Genomic DNA, 27,516 nt, shown 5'->3' on the forward strand with positions numbered 1-27,516 from the left:
CGCAGGGCCGTGGGGTACTCGGTACCGGGCCCCTCTGTCTCAGTTCTGGGGTTGTCACGGTGGCTAGACCCGGTCTGTGACCCTGCTAAGGGGCGTCCAATGAAAGGTGTAGGTGGTGCAGGTCGCGATGAATAACGAGGACACAGGGTTGCAGTCTCTTTACCTCTTTACTGAAGGCTTCAAGATCCTCAATCCACAGTACGGTTAACAGGGCTGTCTGAGACCGGCCGGTCCGATGGCACCTCCAGAGTTCCCTTTGCAGGTGGAAATCTGTGCCTACCTTCTAGCGCCTGTGTGTTGTAGTACTTCCCTGCTGAGCACCACGGGATAGTCCTCACAACTGTTGTGTCTGTTTCTGATGTTCTTTCCCACAACTTATGTCTGTTCTGATGTTCTTCTCCGTCCCCTAGATGATATGGATAGGACGCACCTGTATGACGGGTAGGCCTGGAGTTCTTCCGGGACCCTAGTGACGCCCCTCTCCCACAGTTGCCCCCTATGTCTGCTTAGGTGATTTAGGTGAGACAGCCAACCTATAATTAACTGTCCTGCCATTGGTTTGAAGTAATGCTTGGAGCCCAATACTTCCTCGGCGTTCCGGCCACCGGCTACGCACCTCAGTAGGATGTTGCCTCGATCTTACAGCACGACTCCTACTGGTGTTATCTCCTTTTTGCTTTGATCTCATTTCTCACTCTCCACAATAAACCTTGCTTCTTGTCCTTTCTTGAGATACCGCCGCGATGTAGTGCACGCGCGGTTCCTTAACATTCTGTCCTTTTTGCTAGGCCTCTGTCAGGATCCCACCCCTGACAGGGACCCCCCTGAATCTTCCCCTGCAACACCCTTTGCCACAGGATGTTGCCTGGTTCCAACCCAGTCAGCTTCTCCCTAACTTTCTATCCAACCCCCAGTTTTACCAGATTGTGAGGAGTGGCCTAATACATAGCACCCTTAGCTCCCCCTGGAGGCCAGACTATGAAGTATATTGGTGTCTGTGATACCTGGTCAGGTGAACTCCTTAAGTGCCCTCAGACGTACCATCACTCCTCTTAGCGGCGGAGCATCAGTACTGCAACGACCAGGACTCTGGGGCGCTGCACTCCACCCGGTTAAATCCAGTACTCCCGGACTGGGAAGAAAACAACAATACATGTCAGCAAAAGACATACAAATTTTGGAAATGCAATAAACAAGTAATAAGAAATAATAACAGTGCTTCCCTTTATGGGAGGTGAGGACTCTTAAACGTTACAAACAAAACATGGTTAAATATTTTAAATAACACACTATAAATAACTTTTATTACCCATCCGGGTATTCTACCAAGTGCAAATTCTGAACAATAATTTAACTTTGCCTCTAAGGACGTATAAGCTGGATCCACTAAAGGCTTACTATAAAACTCCTAAAATATAAATTAACTTTTCTTCATTTCTCTCTTCTAAGTGCAACACCTTCTTCTTGATTTGTCTTATGCAGGACCGCCTGTCTATCTGCCCAGGCCTACTGCCTCTTTTCGTAGTACAGAATCACTGAGCCATCTCTCTATGGCTCCTAGGAGGACTCACCCACTAACCCCTATGGGTTCACTTCCTGTCCTCAATCTCTAGCAACATTATCAAACATTTTCTATAGCTAACTAGCTACATATAACTTGCTATATAAAACATTATTACTGTTCATTTTCTTTTAAGGCAACATTGTAAATTAAGTGCAACTGGTGAACATCCCCTTTAAGAGGGGACCAAGTCTCTTGGAGGTAGTGTAACTGCTCAAGTTGCAAGTCCGTGTAAGGCAGGAACTCCTGTACTGTTTCCAGGAACAGTTTCTTCGCAAAGAGATATTTTCCTTGTAAAACCAGTAGGGGGCACCCTTAATAGGGTGCGAACTATTTACAGCACAGTTTGTGAACCATTCACCGTTCATGATTCGGCAGTCTTTTCCAAATAGGGGGTTAAAAGGAGCAAAAGGGAAAACAAAAGCAAAAATAAAAGTGATAGGGATCCCGGGTAAACAAAGGGATCCCTTTAAGAACAACCCTGGTCGGGTACTAGCAGCAGGAAACACAGAAGACGAACAGTTAACTATTTACAGTATGTAGAACTTTACGGCTTCATTCTTACTGATTAGGAGGTGGCCTCCTTGTCCCAGACAGGGGTCTGGGTGGCCACCGTCTTGGTCCTGACGCCAGCTTGGGCACCGGGCACCGCCGCGGCCAGGCTTCCGGCCACCACAGTGGTGGTGGTAGCAATGGTGCAGGTTGTGGTCTTTACCACCGTGCAAATGGGAGTAACCACCGTGGTCTTTGTAGTAACGGTGGATCGGTCGCAGGAGGGCGCCTTCACTACAGGGGGTTGTTTTGCTGTCACCTTGGTTGGGGGTGTCATGGGGTCTTGCCTCTTGTGGACATTCAAAGCGAACCACCCCTTCTCCCCAAAGTGCCGGGTGTAGGTGACTTGGTCCCCTGGGTAGAGGTCCCGGTCCGGATGACCTTCCCTCAGGTGGGACTCGACATCCCTCCGGTTAACAAACACTTCGGCATACAAGCCCGGCTCTTTAATAAAGCCCCAGCCTCCACGGCGCCTAAAGGCGATGACGATGCCCTGCCTGCGCGGGGCCTGATGAGCGGTGGGGTCCTTGGGGGACCGGTCCTTTACTGCTAAGTCTTTTTGGTGATGAGCCTCCAGCCCGGCCTGGTACGCCTCCTCCTTCCTTTCCCACTGCCGTTCTAGCTGGGCCTGATATTCTTCCCAGCTGAGGGCTTGCACCATCTCTCCTTCTTGGGTCGCCAACCCGGGGAACCCCATAAAGTTGGACCCGGGGTTCACCCAGTGGCACACTGTGCGCTCGGCATAGACAGCGCCCGGCAGGGTGACTGGCGATATCGGGGCCTTTAGAAGGTGCTCTATGCCCGTGGCCTGATCCCAGGGAAGGAGGTGCTGGAGCCGATAGGCCCAGTTGCAGCCCCACCTCCCCCGGGGACCTATCAGCAGGTCCTCCGCTAGCGGGGCAGGGTCGGCGGGCTTACCGGCCGGTGCAACGTCCTCCCGCGCGGCTGGCTCCGCTGGTGGTGACATCGGAGACGTCGGCAGCGATCCGAGCAGCGGTGCAGGGACCGAGGTCAAGGGCTCCTCCGCTAGCGTTTCCTGGGATGCGGTCTTGGCTTCCACCCGCAGCTGGAGAAGTTGTTCGATTAAGTCCTCCATCTCGAGTTGCAGGAGACCCACATCGGCTGTGGAGACGGGGCTGCTACGCTCCTCCGGGTAGTTGGGGGAGTTCTCCACTTCAACCCCACACTCTGGGTCTGAGAGGTCAGCCATCGCATCTTCCACGTGGGTCACTTCCTGGTCTTTTTCCCGCTCTCTCCTCCTTGGGCGGTTTCTTTTTCGGTGTCTCCGCCCCCCATTGAGGATTAGGAGGTGGATCTCAGCTGCTGACGGGCACATCCTCAAGGTACAGAAATATTTAGACTGGGCAGCCATTGTCTTTCGCGCTCTTCAGCTTGTCTACACCCACATCACGCCCCTCTTCTTCTCCTGCGCCCTTCTTAGCGTTATAATGGCGGTGGTTTTGGTGGGAACTTTTGGCGGCAAGTGGCAATCCACAGTCTTTGCAATAAGTCACAGTTCAAGCACAATAAATCACAGTTCCAAGGCACACATGACCTGATTCTTCAGGCTTAAGTAGATCCTGTTCGTGACGCCAAGTTTGGAGTGCCCCCAGATGCAGGGCCGCGGGGTACTCGGTACCGGGCCCCTCTGTCTCAGTTCTGGGGTTGTCACGGTGGCTAGACCCGGTCCGTGACCCTGCTAAGGGGCGTCCAATGAAAGGTGTAGGTGGTGGTGCGTGGTACAGGTCGCGATGAATAACGAGGACACAGGGTTGCAGTCTCTTTACCTCTTTACTGAAGGCTTCAAGATCCTCAATCCAAAGTACGGTTAACAGGGCTGTCTGAGACCGGCCGGTCCGATGGCACCTCCAGAGTTCCCTTTGCAGGTGGAAATCTGTGCCTACCTTCTAGCGCCTGTGTGTTGTAGTACTTCCCTGCTGAGCACCACGGGATAGTCCTCACAACTGTTGTGTCTGTTTCTGATGTTCTTTCCCATAACTTATGTCTGTTCTGATGTTCTTCTCCGTCCCCCAGATGATATGGATAGGACGCACCCGTATGACGGGTAGGCCTGGAGTTCTTCCGGGACCCTAGTGACGCCCCTCTCCCACAGTTGTCCCCTATGTCTGCTTAGGTGATTTAGGTGAGACAGCCAACCTATAATTAACTGTCCTGCCGTTGGTTTGAAGTAATGCTTGGAGCCCAATACTTCCTCGTCGTTCCGGCCACCGGCTACGCGCCTCAGTAGGATGTTGCCTCGATCTTACAGCACGACTCCTACTGGTGTTATCTCCTTTTTGCTTTGATCTCGTTTCTCACTCTCCACAATAAACCTCGCTTCTTGTCCTTTCTTGAGATACCGCCGCAATGTAGTGCACGCGCGGTTCCTTAACATTCTGTCCTTTTCGCTAGGCCTCTGTCAGGATCCCACCCCTGACAGGGACCCCCCTGAATCTTCCCCTGCAACACCCTCTGCCACAGGATGTTGCCTGGTTCCAACCCAGTCAGCTTCTCCCTAACTTTCTATCCAACCCCCAGTTTTACCAGATTGTGAGGAGTGGCCTAATACATTGCACCCTTAGCTCCCCCTGGAGGCCAGACTATGAAGTATATTGGTGTCTGTGATACCTGGCCAGGTGAACTCCTTAAGTGCCATCAGACGTACCATCACTCCCCTTAGCGGCGGAGCATCAGTACTGCAACGACCAGGACTCTGGGGCGCTGCACATAGGTCTGCCACCTCCAAGCTGGGTTGCTGCAGGTGCCCTGCCAGAGCAGTCACTGGATCTATGATAAATAAAAAAAATGGTATGGGCCAGTGTTAATATCATGGCATTGTTGCAGGATTACCCTGGGCCAGGGGCTCCTTCGCTCTCCCTAAAGTTAGGGGCCCCCCAGCTATCGCTGCTCCACAGATTACTTCTTATGGTAAAGACACTGTGGCCACATGTCTTGCTGAGCTCCTGAATCAGCCCTTTTCTGTCCTCTCCCCCACCCAAGGAAGTGGGAAGTTGTAGTGTAAAAGAATACACAAACCAGACTAACTAGGGAAAATGTGCAGAGATAAATGAAACTACCAATCATACAAATATGCACTCAAAAACAACAGAGTGGAACGCTGAAAATAACGGAAGGAAAAAACAAATAGGAGAGGATGAGGATATGCACATAGACTAATCACCAAGCAATAGTCTTCTGAACAACACTACAAGTGCCTCCTCAAACATCCAACACAACACCTCCAGCTTCCAAACCAAATAGTATGAAACTAACAGTGGCAATCCCTGATTGCTACAGGTGAGTATACAGCAGAGGGGAGTGGCCAACACTGAACAGCTGAGACCATCAAAGCAGGAAAGCGCCAGGAGCTCTCAACTGAACATATTAATCTCTGAATTGCTAGCAGAAACCTGCACTGTTTAATATGATGGTGAAGTGCTTCTAATCAGTACAGGAGTACATGAAATCAGACACCGCAGTCTTCTGGCCCCTCTCTGTCACGGTAAATCTGTGACACTAAGCTTATCCTTTTTCTATATTCACATTATGCATTAATACTTTATATACTGTGCTTCAACATAATACATTATACTACATTACATTAGACACACGTTACTTCACATATAAAACCACATGACGGTATTCACATAGTGCGTCTGTTATCTTCAGGAGCAGGAACAGGGTCAGACAGTCTACACCCCTACAAAATACAGTGCTATATATTGTAATATGATGACTGCAATATATTAAGAGGAGAAAAACTTTGATGGGAGTGCTTCTTTAATTAAAACATTAACATTTTTATTTTTTTTCAATTTGGTGGGATCTGTTCTGTGTTTTGTTACGGGGCACTATCAGTCCGATGGAGTCTAACAAGGATGTTCCCCATCTCATATACCTTTATATTTTATGTTTCATGCACTGTTCATATGTGAATGCTCTTTGTTGAGCGTTACGCAGTCAACTCTACTGAGTTTTCTAAGGGTCTAAAATCCATTCTCCGCAGTGAGACTCCTAGTACATCTGAACATTGCAAGGTTCCATTGAGTCCCCAATCTCTGGTATAAAACGCATGCTGAGACTTTGTTCAGCAGCCCCTGGGAGAGGTCAGATGTCTTCCTAAATGGCCTTTGTAACTTGGTATGAAAGACCACAGAGACGAACTAATTAATAGAAGATTTGTTAATAAACCACTGGGGGGTGCTGCTACGCCCTTCCATATTCCTCCATCTCCATATCATGTCAATGGCTAGGGATAGACCTACATGTTTGCCTCCTCCCCCTATATTTTTTGCTTCTGCCTGTTTTAAGCAATTACACTCCAGATGCATCAGTTCCCACCATGTCTGCTGCTTGGATTTGCTCCTAACAAGATGAATACTGAGCACTGAAAACAGCAGAAAATCATCCACACAGCGTCCTCCGAATTTTGCTGATTTTCATTTTTTTTTCTTTTGCATTTTTTTTTTGTTTCGCCTTTTATTTATTTGTGGTTGCAAAGGAGCCATGAGCTTAAGTCATGGGTACCGGGCTTCTTGGTGGACGTACATTTTGCACCAGGTCCCACACACCAATTTCCAGTTTGAAGTGGTGGACAGCAATTTTGCTCCCCAGGAATGGAATTATCAGCAGGTAAGAATGTCAAATTGCGGCACAGCGTCGAGAAAGCACAGCAGGTGCATCAACAAGAACGCGGGACTGCAATGGGTTAACTTAAAGTTTCCCACCCAGGGAAGTCAATATTCCCAATTATTTTGCAATCGATACTAATGCAACCTAGAACAAAAAGGGAGAGCTAAAGAAAAGTTTAACTCATTCCTTTCCCACATTAATTCCAAGTTGTATATTATTTGTCGTGTACGATAATCGTGATCCGTGATATCTTAGATTTGGTACAAATTAGTGATGAGTAAGAGTTAAATTACAAAGGGGGATAAATAAAGTAAATATTACTGTTATTCATATTCATATTTCTACTATTAGTAGTATTAATATTTAATTTAAAAATGATTTGTTTTTTATTTTATGTCACTTTTGCAATGTTTTTGTTTTAAATGTTACTTTATTCTCAAGTCATTGAATTTGGGAGAAATATGTTCTTTTTCACATACAAAACTACAAACTTGTAAAATGTATCAACTTCCATTAATTTTAGTTTTATCTATCTATGAGTCTGTTATAGAAAATACTATAGAATATGGGCTCAGTTCATTGGAGAACAAGAAAAAAAAAAAAAGCAGTGTGTTTTTTGGTGTTTATTTTTTTTTGCATAAAAAAATATATATTGTCCACACATGCCAAAAGAGACAATTCCTTGGCATATAATTGGCCATTAAAGAGTTTGGTGGAATCAATGTACAAAACCTGGAAATTGTTTTGGTGTATTTAATTGGCATTACGTGTGAACACAGCCGTATGTACAGTAAATAAAATCAAAATGTGTTGTATTTTGGATGTAATTTTTTTTATAGCAGAGATCATACAGTGGGAACTATGGGTATTTTCACAGTCATCCATATTCAGTATCTTCTTGTAAGACCGGGCCGACACTGGCCTTCTGGCAGCTTTGACATTTCAGAAATGTCTGAAGGCAGAATAAAAACTATCTCACTTTTTATTTTAATAAATATTCATGACCTTACAAGACTTCCATTGGAGCCAGTAGGGGTCATAAGTAGAGGTAATAAATAGTCACACCTTGACTTTTGTATAGTCGTCCAGGAATTTAAAGATATACTTTGTGTGCCACAGGATATGCCATAAATGTTTAAATAATGATGATCCCATCTCTAGGGACCAACGTCTACCTTGAGAATGGAGCGCATGCTCAGTAATACTTAGAATTCTCATAGATGTCGTTGGAGAGAGCAGCGCATGCGCAGCTACTTCTCTACTGACAGAGGATACCTGTCTTTGGGAAAACTGTGGACTCCGCATGTAAAGGGAACCTGAAATGAGGGCGGAACTATAATAGGTGCAGGGGTTGCAATCGCACCCAGGACGTGAAGCCAAAGGGGCCCAAAAAGTAGCTTGGACCGATATGAAAAGACCATTACTATTAATGATTTTCAATGATTTGTGGCCCTGTTGGAGTTTTTGCATTGGGACCCACGAGCATCAAGTTGCACCACTGTGTATCAGACACTGGCTGTATGATTTCAGCCATGTAAGGCTCCTCTAGGCAACTTCTCCCCACCCTCTGCCAATAACTGACATGTCTCTCCCTATACATGCATGTAGGGAGAGGCCTGCCTCATATAGTAGTTATTGGAGAGAGCTGCACATGCACAGCTTCTTCTTCACTGACAGAAGTCGTCAGATAAGGGATCTCTGTTTTTGTGATGGATCCCATTTGTAAAAGGAACCTGACAGCTGATACATGCTACCGATCCATAGTCAGCATGTACCAGACACCGTGGCGCCAGAAATATACTTTAAAAGTCAACCGGTGGACCGAGCTACTTGTGAGACTGGCCAGACAGGCGGGTCCCAGTCAGCTTCATCCTCACCCACTGCCAATGATTGACAGGTCTATCCCTATATACCTAGGTAGCAAGAGACCTGTCATTCACAAGGAGCTGGCGGGAAGAATCCGCTAGGGACTGGCATTCCCAACTAGTCTACCAGGAGGCTCGGTTCCCGGCTTTTAAATTATGTTTTTCCCTGAAAAATCATCAAAAATACCTGGTTGAAATCAGTCAACCACTGTCTGATCCATATTTCCCTGTGATGGGCCCAATAGCTATATACGCAGGTTAACCTGTAGTGATTTGTTGGAGCCTGACCCATGCCAATGCCCTAAATACTCCTTTCTCTGCCTCTTTACCATTTATACTACAATACCTTATTAATAGGGCGGACATATAGGAACACACGTAGGAAATAACCCCTTTGTACAAGCCCATTTCCTAAAGTAATAAGGATGGGGCTGGATAAGTCAGGCCAGGTCACGCCGCAACCCCGGAGGAAAGTAATACACACTCCTGGAAACTGAAAACCTCTACTGATCTTAAAAAGAAAGGAAACTGATCTAAATGTAATAGGATCTAATGTATTGTCAGGTGTGTAACCTCAGACCTCACAATGCATGTAAAAATCCTTTTGTGTCATACAGATCACAAGCAGAAGGGCTCAGGTTAAATTTTTATCAGCTTCAGTGCAATAATTTACCATGACCTTCATTAGTTGTGATGGTTTGGCCATGGATTTAGTGTCTCCGTGCAACTATGTGGCCATAAACCAATGTGGAAAATCAGAAGTGTTGGATATTTAGGGGGCCATAAGAATGTGCAATCACCCATGTAAGATCCATCTCTGCTCATCGATTAGCAGCCATGGCGGCTTATTACAAGACATTCGTCTTACAGACACCATTTGGAGGCCTATTTATTGAGCACAAGAATTTGCCATGAAATATTCATTGCTTTGACTGTGAAACCACAAATCTACCAAGGTTGTCTCTTATGAGGCACAAGACTGTTGGAATCTGACTGCATTTATGCCTTTTTTGTTGTTCTATCTCTGTAATCTGTTTATATGGTCTTAGGGTACCGTCACACATTGAAATTTTCATCGCTGCGACGGCACGATTCGTGACGTCGCAGCGTCGTATAATCATCGCTCCAGCGTCGTAGACTGCGGTCACACGTTGCAATCACGGCGCTGGAGCGATGCCGAAGTCCCCGGGTAACCAGGGTAAACATCGGGTAACTAAGCGCAGGGCCGCGCTTAGTAACCCGATGTTTACCCTGGTTACCAGCGTAAACGTAAAAAAACAAACAGTACATACTCACCCGTCGGTGTCCTTCAGGTCTCTTGCCGTCCGCTTCCTGCTCTGAGTGCAGCCGTACAGTGAGAGCAGATCGCAGCACCGCTGTGATCTGCTCTCTCACTTTCCGGCCGGCACTCAGAGCAGGAAGCAGACGGCAAGGGACCTGAAGGACACCGACGGGTGAGTATGTACTGTTTGTTTTTTTACGTTTACGCTTGTAACCAGGGTAAACATCGGGTTACTAAGCGCGGCCCTGCGCTTAGTTACCCGATGTTTACCCTGGTTACAAGCGAAGACATCGCTGGATCGCTGTCACACACAACGATCCAGCGATGTCAGCGGGTGATCAAGCGACGAAAGAAAGTTCCAAACGATCTGCTACGACGTACGATTCTCAGCAGGGTGTCTGATCGCAGTAGCGTGTCAGACACAGCGATATCGTAACGATATCGCTAGAACGTCACGAATCGTAACGTCGTAGCGATGGAAATTTCAATGTGTGACGGAGAATATCATCGTAGAGACTATGGATATAGGAAGGGATATCATGGAGAGAGTGTTGACTGACGAAAAGGAATTGGAACCTCAAAAGTACTATTATGATAAAATAGCCGATCACTAAGATATCAGTCTACATCTATCCACCATACTGGCACACAGAGGTTTCTCCAGTGGGCAAAAGCTCTAACATAATAATAAGCCCCTAATCCAACAAGGCGAGAAGAGTCCCACAGAAGACAGCCCCCTTTGGAGAACTTTTTACTTTACTAAACTATTAGATTTTCTTGATGATATGTCCAGTGCATGCAATGATGGGAGCAAAAATTATCATGTACTTATAGAGGACATGGAAATGTTCCGTGTAGGTGGAAGGATGGTCCGCCTCCTTAGATGATTTGCCCTAGTGAGAGAAGGAACCATAAAGGATATGTACAGTATTTATTTTAGTGTTTATTATCTTTCTTAATGCAAAGTTAAAGAGACTGGCCACTATTTTATATTGATGGTTTAGCCACAGGATAAGTCATCAATATCTGATCGGTAGGTGTGTGACACTGGCACCGCCCAAAAGTTCTCGGATGCTGCCAGAATATAGCAGCTCTGTCAAAACTATAGTGATCGCGGGCAGGTACTATAGATCCAACCCCAGAGCTGCTGTGTTCCAGCAGCATCTCAGAACTTCAGGTGGCCCCAACTGATCGGCAAGGGTGAGGGCTCTCATCATTTAGATAATGACCATCAATTGGCCATCAATAAAGAAGTAGTTGCCAACCCTTTTAACTAAACTTCAAAATGGTCTTCATTAGAGAATGGAGAATTGATTCTCAGGATTCCGGTAAATCGTCCAGTGAAGTACTCCGTGAGGACTGGGTGGGAGGACTGCAATTCTCCTTACCTCCTAACGTTCCTGGCTCCTCTTTTGACAAGACAGGTGTGTCGCGCCTCAAAAGAGGAGCTGGCAATACCAGGAGGTAGCGAGAGTCACAGGTCTCCCATCCACGAAGTACTGCCCTTGTCGATGAAGTCGTGAGGATCAATCATCTCTGAGAATAAATGATCTCTAGTCTTCACTAAAAATATTTCTACTAATAACTTGCTGAAGAATGTCTGTAAGTCCTCTCTAAGAATAAATCATCTCTAAGAATAAATTATCTCAAGTCTTCACTAAAAATATTTCTACTGTTCTCTTGCTGAAGAGTGTCTGTAAGTCCTTTAACCAGCTGAGTGAAATGTAAAAATGCAATAAATCCTTCAGATCTCCTGCTATTGACTCTTAGGGCTTTCAGTGTTGGAAAAAGCAGCAGAGATGGGGTTGTACACATATCTCCACAGTGTGGAAAGGGGAGAAAGCATCCACTGTCTCGGGGAGGTAACCACTAATATATGTAACAATCATTTTTCCATGTCAAAAATATCCTTAGCCATTAAGGTGATTTAACAATGGCAGATTTCTGCCCATATCTAGTGCAAATTGTCGATATAACAAGTTGATCAATACTTGTTTAAAGGCAGTTTACTATGGGTCACAGTATGGTACTAATAGTAACGTGATTGTTTGGTCTGCACACAGTTTCCTTATTGTCTCATCCCCCTGTTTAGACAAGAACATGTGCTAGCGACAATGATTATCTTATTAGGCCACATAAAAAATTGTGATAGTTCATTAGCTGATTGCTGCAATGTCAACAAAAGCCATGTTAGGAAATGAGAGCTTCCACTTAAGGGTATTTTGGATGAAGTTGTATCCCTTGTAAGTAAACCATGCAGATATTCACAGAATGGGAGCAAGGAGATAGTTTGAAAATTGTATATATATATCCAATTGTTCTATAAATGTTTCATAATACAAAGAATGGGCTTATTTGTTAAAATCCTTTGTTTTGTTTTGTTTTGTTGTAATTTTCATTCTTTCTCTGAAATTTCTTTTGCTAGTTGTATTTAAATAAGCTTTTCCATCTTACAGGGAATCTGTCACCCCCCTCCCCCAGCGACATTTATGACCGATTAATATGGTGTGAGGCAGTGACCCCTGTTACAGCTAGGGGGCGCTGTTTGTGCTCCCCAGAATGCGCACAGTAGCCTATGAAGGCCATAGGCGTGCATGGCAGTCGCAGGTGTAGCTGTGATTGCAATGTGAGGCAGTGACTCGTGTCACAGGTAGGGTTCGCTGTGTATTCTCCCCAGGTTGTGCATGAAGATGGATGGAGTCCATAGGTTTGCATGGGAGTCATGGATTTCCAGTCTGGGTTTTCCATGTGGCTGAAAGCCACATGTTTGTGTGTTAAAAACCCTGCAGTAAGGGGTATGGGTGTGTGAGGTGTGCAGTGCAAGTCAGAGTCAGTCTGGTGTGTGCTGGTGTGCAGAGCAGAGGCCTGCAGAGTGCTGGCTGAGTGCATGGAGGCACAGGCCAGCGAAGCTAGCACCCAGGGCAGCTGAATAGCCTGCCACCTGCATCATATACAGTGATGCAAGTCATCCATGGTACTGGTCTTAGATGTGGACAGTTCTGTGCCCGGAGGTGGATGTCCTGTGCCTGAAAGAGTCGGATGTGGACAGTGCTGTCCCGAAGGTGGATGCCCTGTGCCCGAAAGAGGACTAGCATGTGTAAGAATTGCAAACAGGTGGATATGGTGCCCGGCTGCTATCCGGAGGATATCCTGGGCTGTGTGAGTAAAGAGACTGGGATACAGCGATGCAGGACACCCACGGGAACTAGTCAGAGGAAGGCTGGCATGTGTAGTGTCTGCAACATGTAAAGCTGTGTGTTTGGAGACGGTAATATGGCATGCGGTCACCCAGGGAAACTGGACAAGGGAAGTCTGGCCTGTTTAGGGACTGCAATCTAAAGCCATATGAGATGTAGTGCTATGAAACAGGCACTGAGATGAGATGAACTGTATGTAATGAACTTTGATGTCGTGTACTAAAAATGCTATGCACCTTTATGTTTGAAGTAACACATTAAAGAAACTTTTGTGTTTGAACTTTGTGGGTCACTGCCTCTTCACTGAGTACGATGCTACTGCAGCCTTACATATGTTGGAAAGAATGCGGGCAGTGTGAACTGAGGCATACCCCAAAACGTGCTGCATAGCGTTGTGCAAATCTGCTGGAAAAATGTTTTCAAGACAGCTTGCTGTGGCTTGGCAGGGCCACGAAAATGGAAGGCTTCTGGCAGTAACTCGATGGCGTTATGAAGATTTGCTGTGGATCGGCGGGTCCATGAAGTCTGCAGGAGCTGCAGTTCTGGCAGCAGCAGCAAGAGGCGCTGCAGTTGCAGCATAGAATGTGTTTATGTACTGTGTCGGGCGTAGAACCCGAAAATGTTGATACCTGCCATAGGGGTCACCAAATTAGGGTCAGAGTGTAATCCCGATAGGTTTCCCCTAGAGGTATTGGCAGGAGAAACTGAAAATGTTGTTTTAGGCAGGAATGTCACGGGGTCATATGCATGCCCTATCTCGCGCCCATATGGGGTAACAAGTGTTCAACCCCACAGGTATGAACAGGGGGGAGGATATGTGAGTTTGTGACCCCTATTACAGCTAGGGGCGCTGTTTGTGCTCTCCAGAATGCGCACAGAGGCGTATGAAGGCTATAGGTGTGCATGGCATATGCAAGTGTAGCTGTGATTGCAATGTGAGGCAGTGACTCGTGTCACAGGTATGTGTGTGTTCTCCCCAGGTTGTGCATGAAGATGGATGGAGTCCATAGGTGTGCATGGGAGTCATGGATTTCCAGTGCGGGTTTTCCATGTGGCTGAAGGCCACAGGTTTGTGTGTTAAAATCCCTGTAGTAAGGGGTATGGGTGTGTCAGGTGTGTGGTGCACGTCAGTGTCAGGCTGGTGTGCAGAGGAGAGGCCTGCAGAGCACTGGCTGAGTGCATGGGGGCATAGGCCAGCGGAACCAGCACCCAGGGCAGCTGAATAGCCTGGTACCCACAGCGCACACAACGATGCAAGTTGTCCATGGTACTGGTCTCGGATGTGGACAGGAGGATGTCCTGTTCCGAAAAAGGACTAGCATGTGTAACGATTGCAAACAGGTGGATATGGTGCCCGGCTGCTATCCGGAGGATATTCTGGGCTGTGTATGGCTGTGTGAGTAAAGAGACTGTGATGCAGGACACCCACGGAAACTAGTCAGAGGAGGGCTGGCGTGTGTAGTGTCTGCAACATGTAAAGCTGTGTGTTTGGAGACTTTATTATGGTGTGCGGTCGCCCACTTCGAAACTAGACAAGGGAAGTCTGGCCTGTTTAGGGACTGCAATCTAAAGCCATAAGATATGTAGTGCTATGAAACAGGCACGGAGATGAGATAAACTGTATATACACTGCGTGCAGAGTTATTAGGCAAGTTGTTTTTTGGATCACATGATACTTTTTATACATATTGTCCTACTCCAAGCTGTTCAGGCTTGAGAGCCATCTACCAATTAAGTAAATCAGGTGATGTGCATCTCTGTAATGAGGAGAGGTGTTGTCTACTGACATCAAAACCCTATATAAGGTGTGCTTAATTATTAGGCAACTTTCTTTCCTTTGGCAAAATGGGTCAGAAGAGAGATTTGATGGGCTCTGAAAAGTCCAAAATTGTGAGATGTCTTGCAGAGGGATGCAGCAGTCTTGAAATTGCCAAACTTTTGAAGCGTGATCACTGAACAATCAAGCGTTTCATGGCAAATAGCCAACGGGGTCGCAAGAAGCGTGTTGGGCAAAAAAGGCGCCAAATAACTGCCCATGAATTGAGGAAAATTAAGCGTGAAGCTGCCAAGATGCCATTTGCCACCAGTTTTGCCATATTTCAGAGCTGCAACGTTACTGGAGTAACAAAAAGCAAAAGGTGTGCGATACTCAGGGACATGGCCAAGGTAAGGGAGGCTGAAAAACGACCACCTTTGAACAAGAAACATAAGATAAAACGTCAAGACTGGGCCAAGAAATATCTTAAGACTGACTTTTCAAAGGTTTTATGGACTGATGAAATGAGAGTGACTCTTGATGGGCCAGATGGATGGGCCAGAGGCTGGATCAGTAAAGGGCAGAGAGCTCCACTCCGACTCAGATGCCAGCAAGGTGGAAGTGGGGGACTGGTATGGGCTGGTATCATCAAAGATTAACTTGTGGGACCTTTTTGGGTTGAGGATGGAGTGAAGCACAACTCCCATACCTACTGCCTGTTTCTGGAAGATAACTTCTTCAAGCAGTGGTACAGGAAGAAGTCGGTATCGTTCAAGAAAAACATGATTTTCATGCAGGGCAATGCTCCATCACATGCCTCCAACTACTCCACAGCGTAGCTGGCCAGTAAAGGTCTCAAAGAAGAAAAAATAATGACATGGCCCCCTTGTTCACCTAATCTGAACCCCATAGAGAACCTGTGGTCCCTCATAAAATGTGAGATCTACAGGGAGGGAAAACAGTGTCTGGGAGGCTGTGGTGGCTGCTGCACGCAATGTTGATCGTAAACAGATCAAGCAACTGACAGAATCTATGGATGGAAGGCTGCTGAGTGTCATCATAAAGAAAGGCGGCTATATTGGTCACTAATTTTTTTGGTTTTGTTTTTGCATGTCAGAAATGTTTATTTCTAAATTTTGTGCAGTTATATTGGTTTACCTGGTGAAAATAAACAAGTGAGATGGGAATATATTTGGTTTTTATTAAGTTGCCTAATTATTCTGCACAGTAAGGGTACCGTCACACATTGAAATTTTCATCGCTGCGACGGCACGATTCGTGACGTCGCAGCGTCGTATAATCATCGCTCCAGCGTCGTAGACTGCGGTCACACGTTGCAATCACGGCGCTGGAGCGATGCCGAAGTCCCCAGGTAACCAGGGTAAACATTGGGTAACTAAGCGCAGGGCCGCGCTTAGTAACCCGATGTTTACCCTGGTTACCAGCGTAAATGTAAAAAAACAAACAGTACATACTCACCCGTCGGTGTCCTTCAGGTCCCTTGCCGTCTGCTTCCTGCTCTGAGTGCAGCCGTACAGTGAGAGCAGATCGCAGCACCGCTGTGATCTGCTCTCACTTTCCGGCCGGCACTCAGAGCAGGAAGCAGACAGCAAGGGACCTGAAGGACACCGACGGGTGAGCATGTACGGTTTGTTTTTTTACGTTTACGCTTGTAACCAGGGTAAACATCGGGTTACTAAGCGCGGCCCTGCGCTTAGTTACCCGATGTTTACCCTGGTTACAAGCGAAGACATCGCTGGATCGCTGTCACACACAACGATCCAGCGATGTCAGCGGGTGATCAAGCGACGAAAGAAAGTTCCAAACGATCTGCTACGACGTACGATTCTCAGCAGGGTGTCTGATCGCAGTAGCGTGTCAGACACTGCGATATCGTAACGATATCGCTAGAACGTCACGAATCGTACCGTCGTAGCGATGGAAATTTCAATGTGTGACAGTACCCTAATAGTTACCTGCACAAACAGATATCCTCCTAAGATAGCCAAATCTAAAAAAAACAAAACACTCCAACTTCCAAAAATATTAAGCTTTGATATTTATGAATCTTTTGGGATGATTGAGAACATAGTTGTTGATCAATAATAAAAATAATCTTCTAAAATACAACTTGCCTAATAATTCTGCACGCTGTGCAATGAATTTTGATGTTGTGTACTAAAAATGCTATGCACCTTTATGTGTGAAGTAACACATTAAAGAGACTTTTGTGTTTGAAATTTGTGGGTCACTGCCTCTTCACTGCATACAATGCTACTGCAGCCTTACAATGGGCATACATGTAATAGAAATGTTACACTAGTCCTAGCTGTGTGCCTTATATTAATGGTCTTGTTGTGGAGAAATCCTCTTTAATTTCTGTATGCTAATGATGTCTTCCAGGCTTCGGGGTGTGCGGGGCCTGGAAGAAATTCTTGCCTCCTTTTTTCATTGTAATACTACCCCTCCCTCCCATCAGCATCAGTTTACCAGTGTAACATTTCTATTACCTGTATGCCCATATTAACACGTTATATACGTTTGGGTGACAGATTCTCTTTAAACATTTTTAGTAAACTCATAGCGTACATCATAAATATCTGCTAGGTTCTACATCAGGGACCCCTCTCACTGGAATAAAAATTTCCCTTTACAATTTGCCAAAACAAACTGGCCACAGTCTGCAATGACTTTGTAAGGCAATGTGCAGACAAAGTATTTTAAGGCATTCAAAAATGTCAAGCTTTTCCAAGCGTAAAAAAAAATTTTTTAGGAAACGTTTCATTTTTGGGGCTTTTTTGGAGGACTTTTTATTTTCCTGAAACAGCTTTTGTGAGATCTTGAAGCTTTTTGGAAGATTTTTTTTCCCTGAAATTTTTTTTGCAGTCTTTTGATTTGACAGTGCCTGATTTGGAGCAGATTTCATTTGGCTTTGCTTCAAAGGAGTGACATGCAAACCAGGTGTTTTTAAAAACCAAAAGAGGTGAAAAAAATACTCAGAAATCTAAATCTCTATATTTGATCTGCATTGAGATTAATAGAAAGAGTCTTTTAGGTATTTTATAAGATATTTTTGTGGTACATTTTTTAGGTGGATTCACTCAAAAAATCTGTTAAAAATCTCCATCTGCAGATAGCCTAATTTCCCTCTGTAAACCTTGGCACAGCTCATTTTGATGGGGGAAGCTATAGGCATTCAGGTAGTCTCTTTACAGCAGATATGTAGTTTGGTGCCATTAAAGGGTTTGTCCACTACTAGCACAGCCCCTTCTTAAACTAAATGTTCGGCCCCAATAAAATAATAAAGCCTATACTCACCTACAGTGCCGGCTCCATTCCAGTGGTGACGACAGTCGCGGTCCCGGGGCTGTGACGCGGTGTTGTGACACGTGATGCCCAGTGTCCAATCAGCACTGGCATCACTGTCTCCGCCTTCGGAGACAGTGAGTATAGGCTTTATTATTTTATCGGTACCAAGCATTTAGTTTAAGAAGGGGTTGTCCTAGTAGTGGACAACCTCTTTAAGAGGAATGGCTGCCCAGCTACTACACTAATGGCTTGAGTCCACCTGAATTGGAGCTGTTCTTATAAATGGATCTCTAATCTGATTCATTGTGGGTGTATGGGGGTCCAGAGCACTATACCACCCTATATGTCATCCATATACCTTAGTAAGGAGTTGCAACCTCTTTAAGTTACTCAAGTTTGCAACAGGAAAACAATGTTTTCCACTGAAGCTATTGCAGATTTCAAACTTCCAAAAAAATGTAGTCTCAATTTATCTAAAGAAAAATAAGAGGGGTTTACTTGGTCATGCACAGCATCAATTCGGCTCAAAACTCTTCAAGTTTGATCCACTTCCTCCATTAAGACCTTGTACGGTAATAAAAATAAATAAATATATCAAGGAAATCTATAGAGAGATAATAGTAGTAGCCAAGGATAATGTAAAAGTTTTTCTTTATAAAACAAAAATTCAAAAATATACAAAAAATATATTTAAAAAAAAGCATAAACCACACACGGGTGTTGTGAAATTGGATTCTGGGCTCCCCCGGTGGCCACTTGTGGAATTTAACTTGTGTGCATCATCCCCTCTGTTCACCTGCTCCTATCAGGATGTGGGAGTCGCTATATAACCTTGCTCCTCTGTCAGTTTCTTGCCGGTCAACAATGTAATCAGTAGCCTTTCTGTGCATGTTCCTGCTACTAGACAACTCCCAGCTAAGTTGGACTTTTGTCCTTGTGTGTTTTTGCATTTTGTTCCTGTTCACAGCTGCTGTTTCGTTACTGTGTCTGGAAAGCTCTTGTGAGCGGAAATTGCCACTCTGGTGTTATGAGTTAATGCTAGAGTCTTAAAGTAATTTCTGGATGGTGTTTTGATAGGGTTTTCTGCTGACCATGAAAGTGCCCTTTCTGTCTTCATGCTATCTAGTAAGCGGACCTCGATTTTGCTAAACCTATTTTCATACTACGTTTGTCATTTCATCTAAAATCACCGCCAATATATGTGGGGGCCTCTGTCTGCCTTTTGGGAAAATTTCTCTAGAGGTGAGCCAGGACTGTCTTTTCCTCTGCTAGGATTAGGTAGTTCTCCGGCTGGCGCTGGGCATCTAGGGATAAAAAAACGTAGGCATGCTACCCGGCCACTTCTAGTTGTGCGGCAGGTTTAGTTCATGGTCAGTATAGTTTCCATCTTCCAAGAGCTAGTTCTCATATATGCTGGGCTATGTTCTCTCGCCATTGAGAATCATGACAGTTTGACCGGCCAAAAAAAAGGGTTAAATTACTGGCTGAGAAAGGAGAGAAAAAAGAAGTCTGCTACAATTTTTTTTTTTTTTTTTTTCCCTCTAGTTCTGAGTGTGCTCTTAATTGAATCACTTGCTAGTCTGCCTATACTGCAGCCTTCCTCTCTTCCTCTCCTTCTAATCCTTGAATGGCTCTGTGTTCACCTGTTTCAAATGGATCTTCAGAGTGTAGCTACAGGTTTGAATAATCTCGCCACAAAGGTACAAAATTTGCAAGATTTTGTTGTTCATGCACCTATGTCTGAGCCTAGAATTCCTTTGCCTGAATTCTTCTCGGGGAATAGATCTCACTTTCAAAATTTTAAAAATAATTGCAAATTGTTTTTGTCCCTGAAGTCTCGCTCTGCCGGAGACCCTGCACAGCAGGTCAGGATTGTAATTTCCTTGCTCCGGGGCGACCCTCAAGACTGGGCTTTTGCATTGGCACCAGGGGATCCTGCGTTGCTCAATGTGGATGCGTTTTTTCTGGCCTTGGGGTTGCTTTATGAGGAACCTCATTTAGAGCTTCAGGCGGAAAAGGCCTTGATGTCCTTGTCTCAGGGGCAAGATGAAGCTGAAATATACTGCCAAAAATTCCGCAAATGGTCTGTGCTTACTCAGTGGAATGAGTGCGCCCTGGCGGCGATTTTCAGAGAAGGTCTCTCTGATGCCATTAAGGATGTTATGGTGGGGTTCCCTGTGCCTGCGAGTCTGAATGAGTCCATGACGATGGCTATTCAGATCGATAGGCGTCTGCGGGAGCGCAAACCTGTGCACCATTTGGCGGTGTCTACTGAGAAAACGCCAGAAAATATGCAATGTGATAGAATTCTGTCCAGAAGCGAGCGGCAGAATTTTAGACGAAAAAATGGGTTGTGCTTCTATTGTGGTGATTCAACTCATGTTATATCAGCATGCTTTAAGCGTACTAAGAAGCCTGACAAGTCTGTTTCAATTAGCACTTTACAGTCTAAGTTTATTCTATCTGTGACCCTGATTTGTTCTTTGTCATCTATTACCGCGGACGCCTATGTCGACTCTGGCGCTGCTTTGAGTCTTATGGATTGGTCCTTTGCCAAACGCTGTGGGTATGATTTGGAGCCATTGGAGGCTCCGATACCTCTGAAAGGGATTGACTCCACCCCATTGGCTAGTAATAAACCACAATACTGGACACAAGTGACTATGCGTGTTAATCCGGATCACCAGGAGGTTATTCGCTTTCTGGTGCTGTATAATCTACATGATGTTTTGGTGCTGGGATTGCCATGGCTGCAATCTCATAACCCAGTCCTCGACTGGAGAGCTATGTCTGTGTTAAGCTGGGGATGTAAAGGAACTCATGGGGACGTACCTTTGGTTTCCATTTCATCATCTATTCCCTCTGAGATTCCTGAATTCTTGTCTGACTTTCGTGACATTTTTGAAGAACCCAAGCTTGGGTCACTGCCTCTGATGTTCATGCCTCCGATCTTGTCCGTGCCTTTCATAGGGCTCATCCTGATCGCCCTGGTGGTTCTGGTGAGGGTTCGGTGCCCCCTCCTTGAGGGGGGGGTACTGTTGTGAAATTGGATTCTGGGCTCCCCCGGTGGCCACTTGTGGAATTTAACTTGTGTGCATCATCCCCTCTGTTCACCTGCTCCTATCAGGATGTGGGAGTCGCTATATAACCTTGCTCCTCTGTCAGTTTCATGCCGGTCAACAATGTAATCAGTAGCCTTTCTGTGCATGTTCCTGCTACTAGACAACTCCCAGCTAAGTTGGACTTTTGTCCTTGTGTGTTTTTGCATTTTGTTCCTGTTCACAGCTGCTGTTTCGTTACTGTGTCTGGAAAGCTCTTGTGAGCGGAAATTGCCACTCTGGTGTTATGAGTTAATGCTAGAGTCTTAAAGTAATTTCTGGATGGTGTTTTGATAGGGTTTTCTGCTGACCATGAAAGTGCCCTTTCTGTCTTCATGCTATCTAGTAAGCGGACCTCGATTTTGCTAAACCTATTTTCATACTACGTTTGTCATTTCATCTAAAATCACCGCCAATATATGTGGGGGCCTCTGTCTGCCTTTTGGGAAAATTTCTCTAGAGGTGAGCCAGGACTGTCTTTTCCTCTGCTAGGATTAGGTAGTTCTCCGGCTGGCGCTGGGCATCTAGGGATAAAAAAACGTAGGCATGCTACCCGGCCACTTCTAGTTGTGCGGCAGGTTTAGTTCATGGTCAGTATAGTTTCCATCTTCCAAGAGCTAGTTCTCATATATGCTGGGCTATGTTCTCTCGCCATTGAGAATCATGACACACGGGACCTCGAAATACAGAACTAAATGGTGCACACAAAATTATATCCTAATACATGATTAATACAGGCAATGTGGTCAATAATTCATATCCAAAAAGAAGTATCAATATGATAAGTATAAAGATTTATCATAGAATAAAAATCCTACATGTAACTTATTAACCTTACGATTATTATAATTACACATATGGACACGTTTCACTCAAAGAAATGTTTAAAAAAATGTGTGCAGAAACGTTAACAACCAAGGTTAAGGTTAGGATAAGTGCCTTGCAACCAGAGATCTTGGCTACATCTCAAAGATTTTCCAGTAGATTACGATTTTTGGTGACTCATGAACAGGTCAACTTGTGAGTCATTATGGCAGGTGCAATCTTTGTCCATGTCTTCTACTAGAGATTGGAAGGGGAGAGGTGGACATGCATGGTAATCTTTTTTCCTGGATAATGGGGTTAGGTGTAAAGTTGAGCAAATTTTTCAAAATTTGGTTGCGATTACGTTCGGAGGTGAATATCATTTTTGCAATATTCGACAAACACAGCCGAACATCATTGGAGTCAATGGGAGAAGAAATGGACAAATATGTTCAGAACAGATCGTCAAACATAAATTCGACAAGCTTAAGGTACCAATATGGCACGAATATGGCAAATTCAGATTTGGCAACCGATTCCGAACATATTCCCTCAACTCTAGTTAGAAGTTGCACCATGAGTCTATTAATGTCTTAGTTACTAGTCTCAAGAACCAAAAATATTGAAACAGTTGAATTTACTATGCAATGTACAGAACTATTTGGGGTATAATAGAAGTTATGGACATGTGTAGACTAGTCTACATTTATTGAGCTTTACGGGATCCTATTGGGGGGATTCTGTCCAGAGATCCGTCTTCGTCACACATTTGTCAGCTGGATACTTTCTTCTTCTCACAATCCAACTTATTGTCTAATGTCTTTGGTTTCTGTTATGGTGAGTCAGTTTACTTTGCTCACTGTATGATGAGTCACATTCTTATAAAGCCTTCTATACTAGGTAACACTTCGGAGTGTTTAACCCCCATTTACATGAGGGGATAATTGAATTAGAGCACAAACGATCTCATGTAAATAATTCTGTAATTGTTTGAACATTTATGGGTATTATTTACTTCTTTGCCAGAAACGCTCTGCATGGTATCCTATGCACCACTGCCTTACCCAATGTCATGATGTCACAGGAGTCTAGTAGGCTTCAGAGGTGTCCAGGATGCCAGACTGAGGACTTTTAGAAAAAAGTGGACATGTTTTAGCCTGATGTCCCAATTAGTCTGAAGGGGGCTTCATCAGAAAAAATAACTTTTCCCTTCTGTTCTGCAGTCTAATACCTATGATTCCTGCGAAATCATTTTTTAGATGCTTTCTTAGAAGAAAATAATATAAACATTTATGCACATGTGTCAAATTCTTGTTCTGACTGTTGATCCAGTTGGTCAACTCTCGGGATCAGTATGGGATGCATTATGGATGTGCCTATACTTTTCCATCCCTCGGTGGAACTTGATGGACCTACCGTAAGTCTTTCTTAATCCTTACTATGTATCTATTTATTCTCCTGCCTTCTAACCATGGGCTTGAGTCAGAATGGAGCTTTGGTGGCTTGCCTATTCTGGCTAGCCTCACACATCTGTGAAACATTAGAGGCCCTTGCTGGACAGCAAGGTCTCCTGACCTGACTAAGGGGCCCCATACATGATAGGCAGCTTTTGACACAACGATGGTCCGACTATTTGGCTAACTCTTGATGTGCCACTACTTGGACAATCCCTTCTGAATCTCTAGATTTCTCCCTAGTAAAATAATAACACTTATACTCACCTCTGGTGCCAGCTCTGTTCCATCAGTGTCAGCATTCCCTCTCCCGGGGATCACATGACATTGTTACGTCACGCAATCCCTGATGCCAATCAGCACTGGCTTCATTCTACTCTTCTATGGACGTAATTGACATCTGGGGGAAGTGAGAGCTTTGGCTGCTCTCTCACCCCACCTGGATGTTTTGATTTATATGAAGGAGGTAGTGTGAAGCCACTCTGATTGGCCTCAGGGATCGCTTAACATAATAATGTCATGCGAGCCCCGGGAAAGCCAGTGCCGACACTGCTGGAACAGCAACAGTACCAGATGTGAGTATGTGTTATTATTTTATTAGGGGGAAGCACTGGGATTCAGAAAGGGTTGTCCGAGTAGTGGACAACCCCTTTAGGAAAGAAAATGTTATAAATTCACGTGGTTACCCACCTTCACTTATGTACTGTAGTTCACACACTGAGAAGGTGACCTCCTTAACGTATTTAGATACAAGTGAGTTATATGAATTCCTCAGTTATTATGTAAAATGTTATTTAAAGCAACCTCAAGGTGTAAAGTTACATGACTGCAAAATGTGTTCACGAGAATTAAGTCATTAGCACTTCTCTAACATTCGGTGCCGAGTCAGCTGAAAAAAAAATGAAAATGAGGTCATTAGTCTGGATATTTTTAAATCTACTTATCTAACTAATCTAAACAAAAATCTCTAAAAACTATTGGATTATCTTGTCTCTGGAGGGTATTTTAAAATAATTGAGTGAAGAGTCAATTAAAATTAAAAGGATTTTACCACTTAATTTGACGCATCAAAAAATCCATTTGTTGACTTCGGATGAATTCAATCATCCCGTAAATCTAATTCATTGATTTTCTAAATCAGATAATCAAAGTGTTGTAAAATAGAAGGTTGTATTTCTAAAATGTGTCAATGAATGAATATAGTCGATGCAAGACCCTCGCTATATGGATGTTAGATGAGATGTTGTGGCTGCCCTTGGGTTCGGGACCCAAAGGATTGAATTTGAGGTGCCATGTGCCATAAGTGACATCTGATAGCTTCAGAATCGTGCTATAGATCTTGCACTCGATCCTTAATCTTTAGATTACACCTCTTTGGATGTGAGATGTAACTTAATAACTAAATAAGGGAAAGATTTTTCTAATTCTGCAAGTTGTGCTGTATTTGGAAATATGTTACCCATAGAGCCATAAGAAGGAGGCATTTTGGCAATGCTCATCAGATACTAAGGCTCAACCTCCATGAATACTTCTGTTAATTGATAACTTTGCTCACATAATTTTAGATTTTGCTCAATGTTTTGACTTGAATAATATATTTTTCTATAGGTAAAATACTATTGCTTGGAAAATGTTTTTTTTGTGAGATGGCTTTGAGGAGGAGGTGTTAACTGGTTACTCTCTCAAATGGCTGGATGGTTGAGTTCCAATCATAAGTCTCAATAGTCCTCATCAATATGAGTAAGTGTCCTGTAACATACCTAAATATAACAGCAGACCCTTCAGAGAACATGGGGTCCACCCAACACTGCTTCTCCTTAAAGACGGATGCTTTATTACATTTTCTCATTTCCAATCATAAGATCATATTGGGTCATCTTACGTTAGAGCTCTGCCTGGGTGTTACCATTTTAGAAATGGGTCTACACCATTTTACACTCATTGGTCCATGGTCAGTCTGTGTAAGGACACATGCCTAACTGGTAACACCCAATTTTCAGTTTATTTATAAGTTTTCAGGTAGTAGAAGAGAGGAACCTTACAACACAGATCTCTTAAAAACAAATCAGACTTTGTAATTAACAGGTCCTCGTTAAAGAAAGCCTTCACATGAAAAATGTTGACTAATATGTTGACCTCGTGTTATACAGCAGGAGAAGCAAAGCATGTTGATATTGAGATTGAAAGAAAATATTCAGTTATCTCTGTAAGCACATTGTAGGGGAAAATATTTTTTTTTACTATATTATTGATCTATAACAATCGAGAGTAGGTTTTAAGTAACTGTGGGTCAACCACGATCAACGAGATTTGTAAATATTAGAAATGAGCAGATCTTTATGTGCAACGATGAGCCAGGTCAATGAGCTCTGTGCAAAATTCCTTATCCTCCATGATCCCACGTTTGGCTTATGATTTAACGGGCTGGAGACACATCACCATATGAATCAAATGCCATTGCGGGGAACCCAGAAGCTCAAGAAATTCACGTAGCTCCTGTCTGTGGTCAAAGGGCACTGACCTGGACCATGGATAGGGGTTGCACAAAACCATCCGCTAATCTCTAGTAATTATATAAGGCTAAACATGAGGAATTTACAAACATATTTTTTTATTCACTTCCTTGTACTCCCAGACCCTATGATCAGATCATATAACAAAATTTAAGGGATAAGCTTAGAGGACTGTTGGGACCCCCAAAATCCTGATAATGGGGTGTCTAATCCATTCCCAACCAAGAAGTTGCAACCTCTTTACCATCACGTTATTAGAACCGAGTTGATTTTTATGTTATTTTTAGTGAATGTACACTAAATTATTTTTAGGAAAGCCTCATGTCACACATTATATTACAAAATAAGAGCAATTTGCTAAAAAATAACCTTTTTTTACTCCTTAATGTACCCAGAATGTGATCTGATAAAGCTATTCCCACAAATCTTAGTGTAAAAGCTCTTTAGCTTAATACTTTTCAATATCGAAATCAAACAATTCACCATTTTCACACTTTTTCATGTCAACCCCTTTACAGAACTGAAAGAGATTAAGGATTATATGCCCATTATAAAGGTTGTTTTTGCTCCATACAACTTTCCAGTGTCAGATCGCAATGATGTTTCCTACTATTGGCCACAGGGGGATGACAGAAATATCTACAAATTATGGTAGGTCTTCTGTGGCCACAGAGATGTCTGCCCTCCTATTAATGCAAGCAACATAAAAAATCTAATAGCAACTATTAAAAATACACAACACATATTCACTGTAGACAAAAGTATAGGGACACATCGGTACTCATCACAAGTCTCTTGGTGTGTGTATGAGCTTGTCGAAGGCACCATTTCTCATGTGATTGGGGAGATAAATGGAGGGTTTAGCCAGCATGACCCACTGATCACTAGTTACACTATATGGACAAATTATTGGGATCCACCTCTAAATCATTGAATTCAAGTTTTTAATTCCCATTACTACACAAGTATACCATCCGGCTCACACCCCCTTCAGTGTATAACATCCGGCCCACGCCCCGTTCTGTGCATAACATCCGGCCCACACCCCCTTCGATTTATAATATCCGGCCCACACCCCTCTTGGTGCATAACATCTGGCCCACACTCCCTTTGGTGTATAGCATACGGCCCACACCCCCTTCGATTTATAATATACGGCCCACACCCCCCTCGGTGCATAACATCCAGTCCACACCCACTTCAGTGTATAACATCTGGCCCATGCCCCCTTCGGTGTATAACATCTAGCCCATGCCCCCTTCGGTGCATAACATCCAGTCCACACCCCCTTCGGTGTATAACATCCGGCCCACACCCCCTTCAATGTATAACATCCGGCCCACACCCCATTGGTGTATAACATCCAGCCCAAGCCCCCCTCAGTGCATAACATCTGGCCCACACCCCCTTTGGTGTATAACATACGTCCCACATCCCCTTTGGTGTATAACATACGTCCCACATCCCCTTTGGTGTATAACATCCAGCCCACA

The 27,516-nt window shown here is 44.3% G+C and overlaps 1 protein-coding gene across 2 annotated transcripts in view; it reads left to right on the forward strand.

Moving 5' to 3' along the window:
- Nucleotides 1–6,429: 6,429 nt before the first annotated feature.
- The window catches only part of TTYH1 (tweety family member 1), a 193,793-nt gene continuing 172,706 nt past the window's right edge, over nucleotides 6,430–27,516 (forward strand). For both annotated transcript variants that reach the window (XM_077259616.1, XM_077259618.1), the window contains exon 1: nucleotides 6,430–6,745. In XM_077259616.1, coding sequence (XP_077115731.1) covers nucleotides 6,620–6,745 — 126 coding nt within the window. In that variant the 5' untranslated portion in view covers nucleotides 6,430–6,619. The remainder of the gene's footprint in view (nucleotides 6,746–27,516) is intronic.

Source organism: Ranitomeya variabilis, chromosome 4 (genome assembly GCF_051348905.1).
Source record: "Ranitomeya variabilis isolate aRanVar5 chromosome 4, aRanVar5.hap1, whole genome shotgun sequence".
NCBI classification, from domain to species: Eukaryota; Metazoa; Chordata; class Amphibia; order Anura; family Dendrobatidae; genus Ranitomeya; species Ranitomeya variabilis.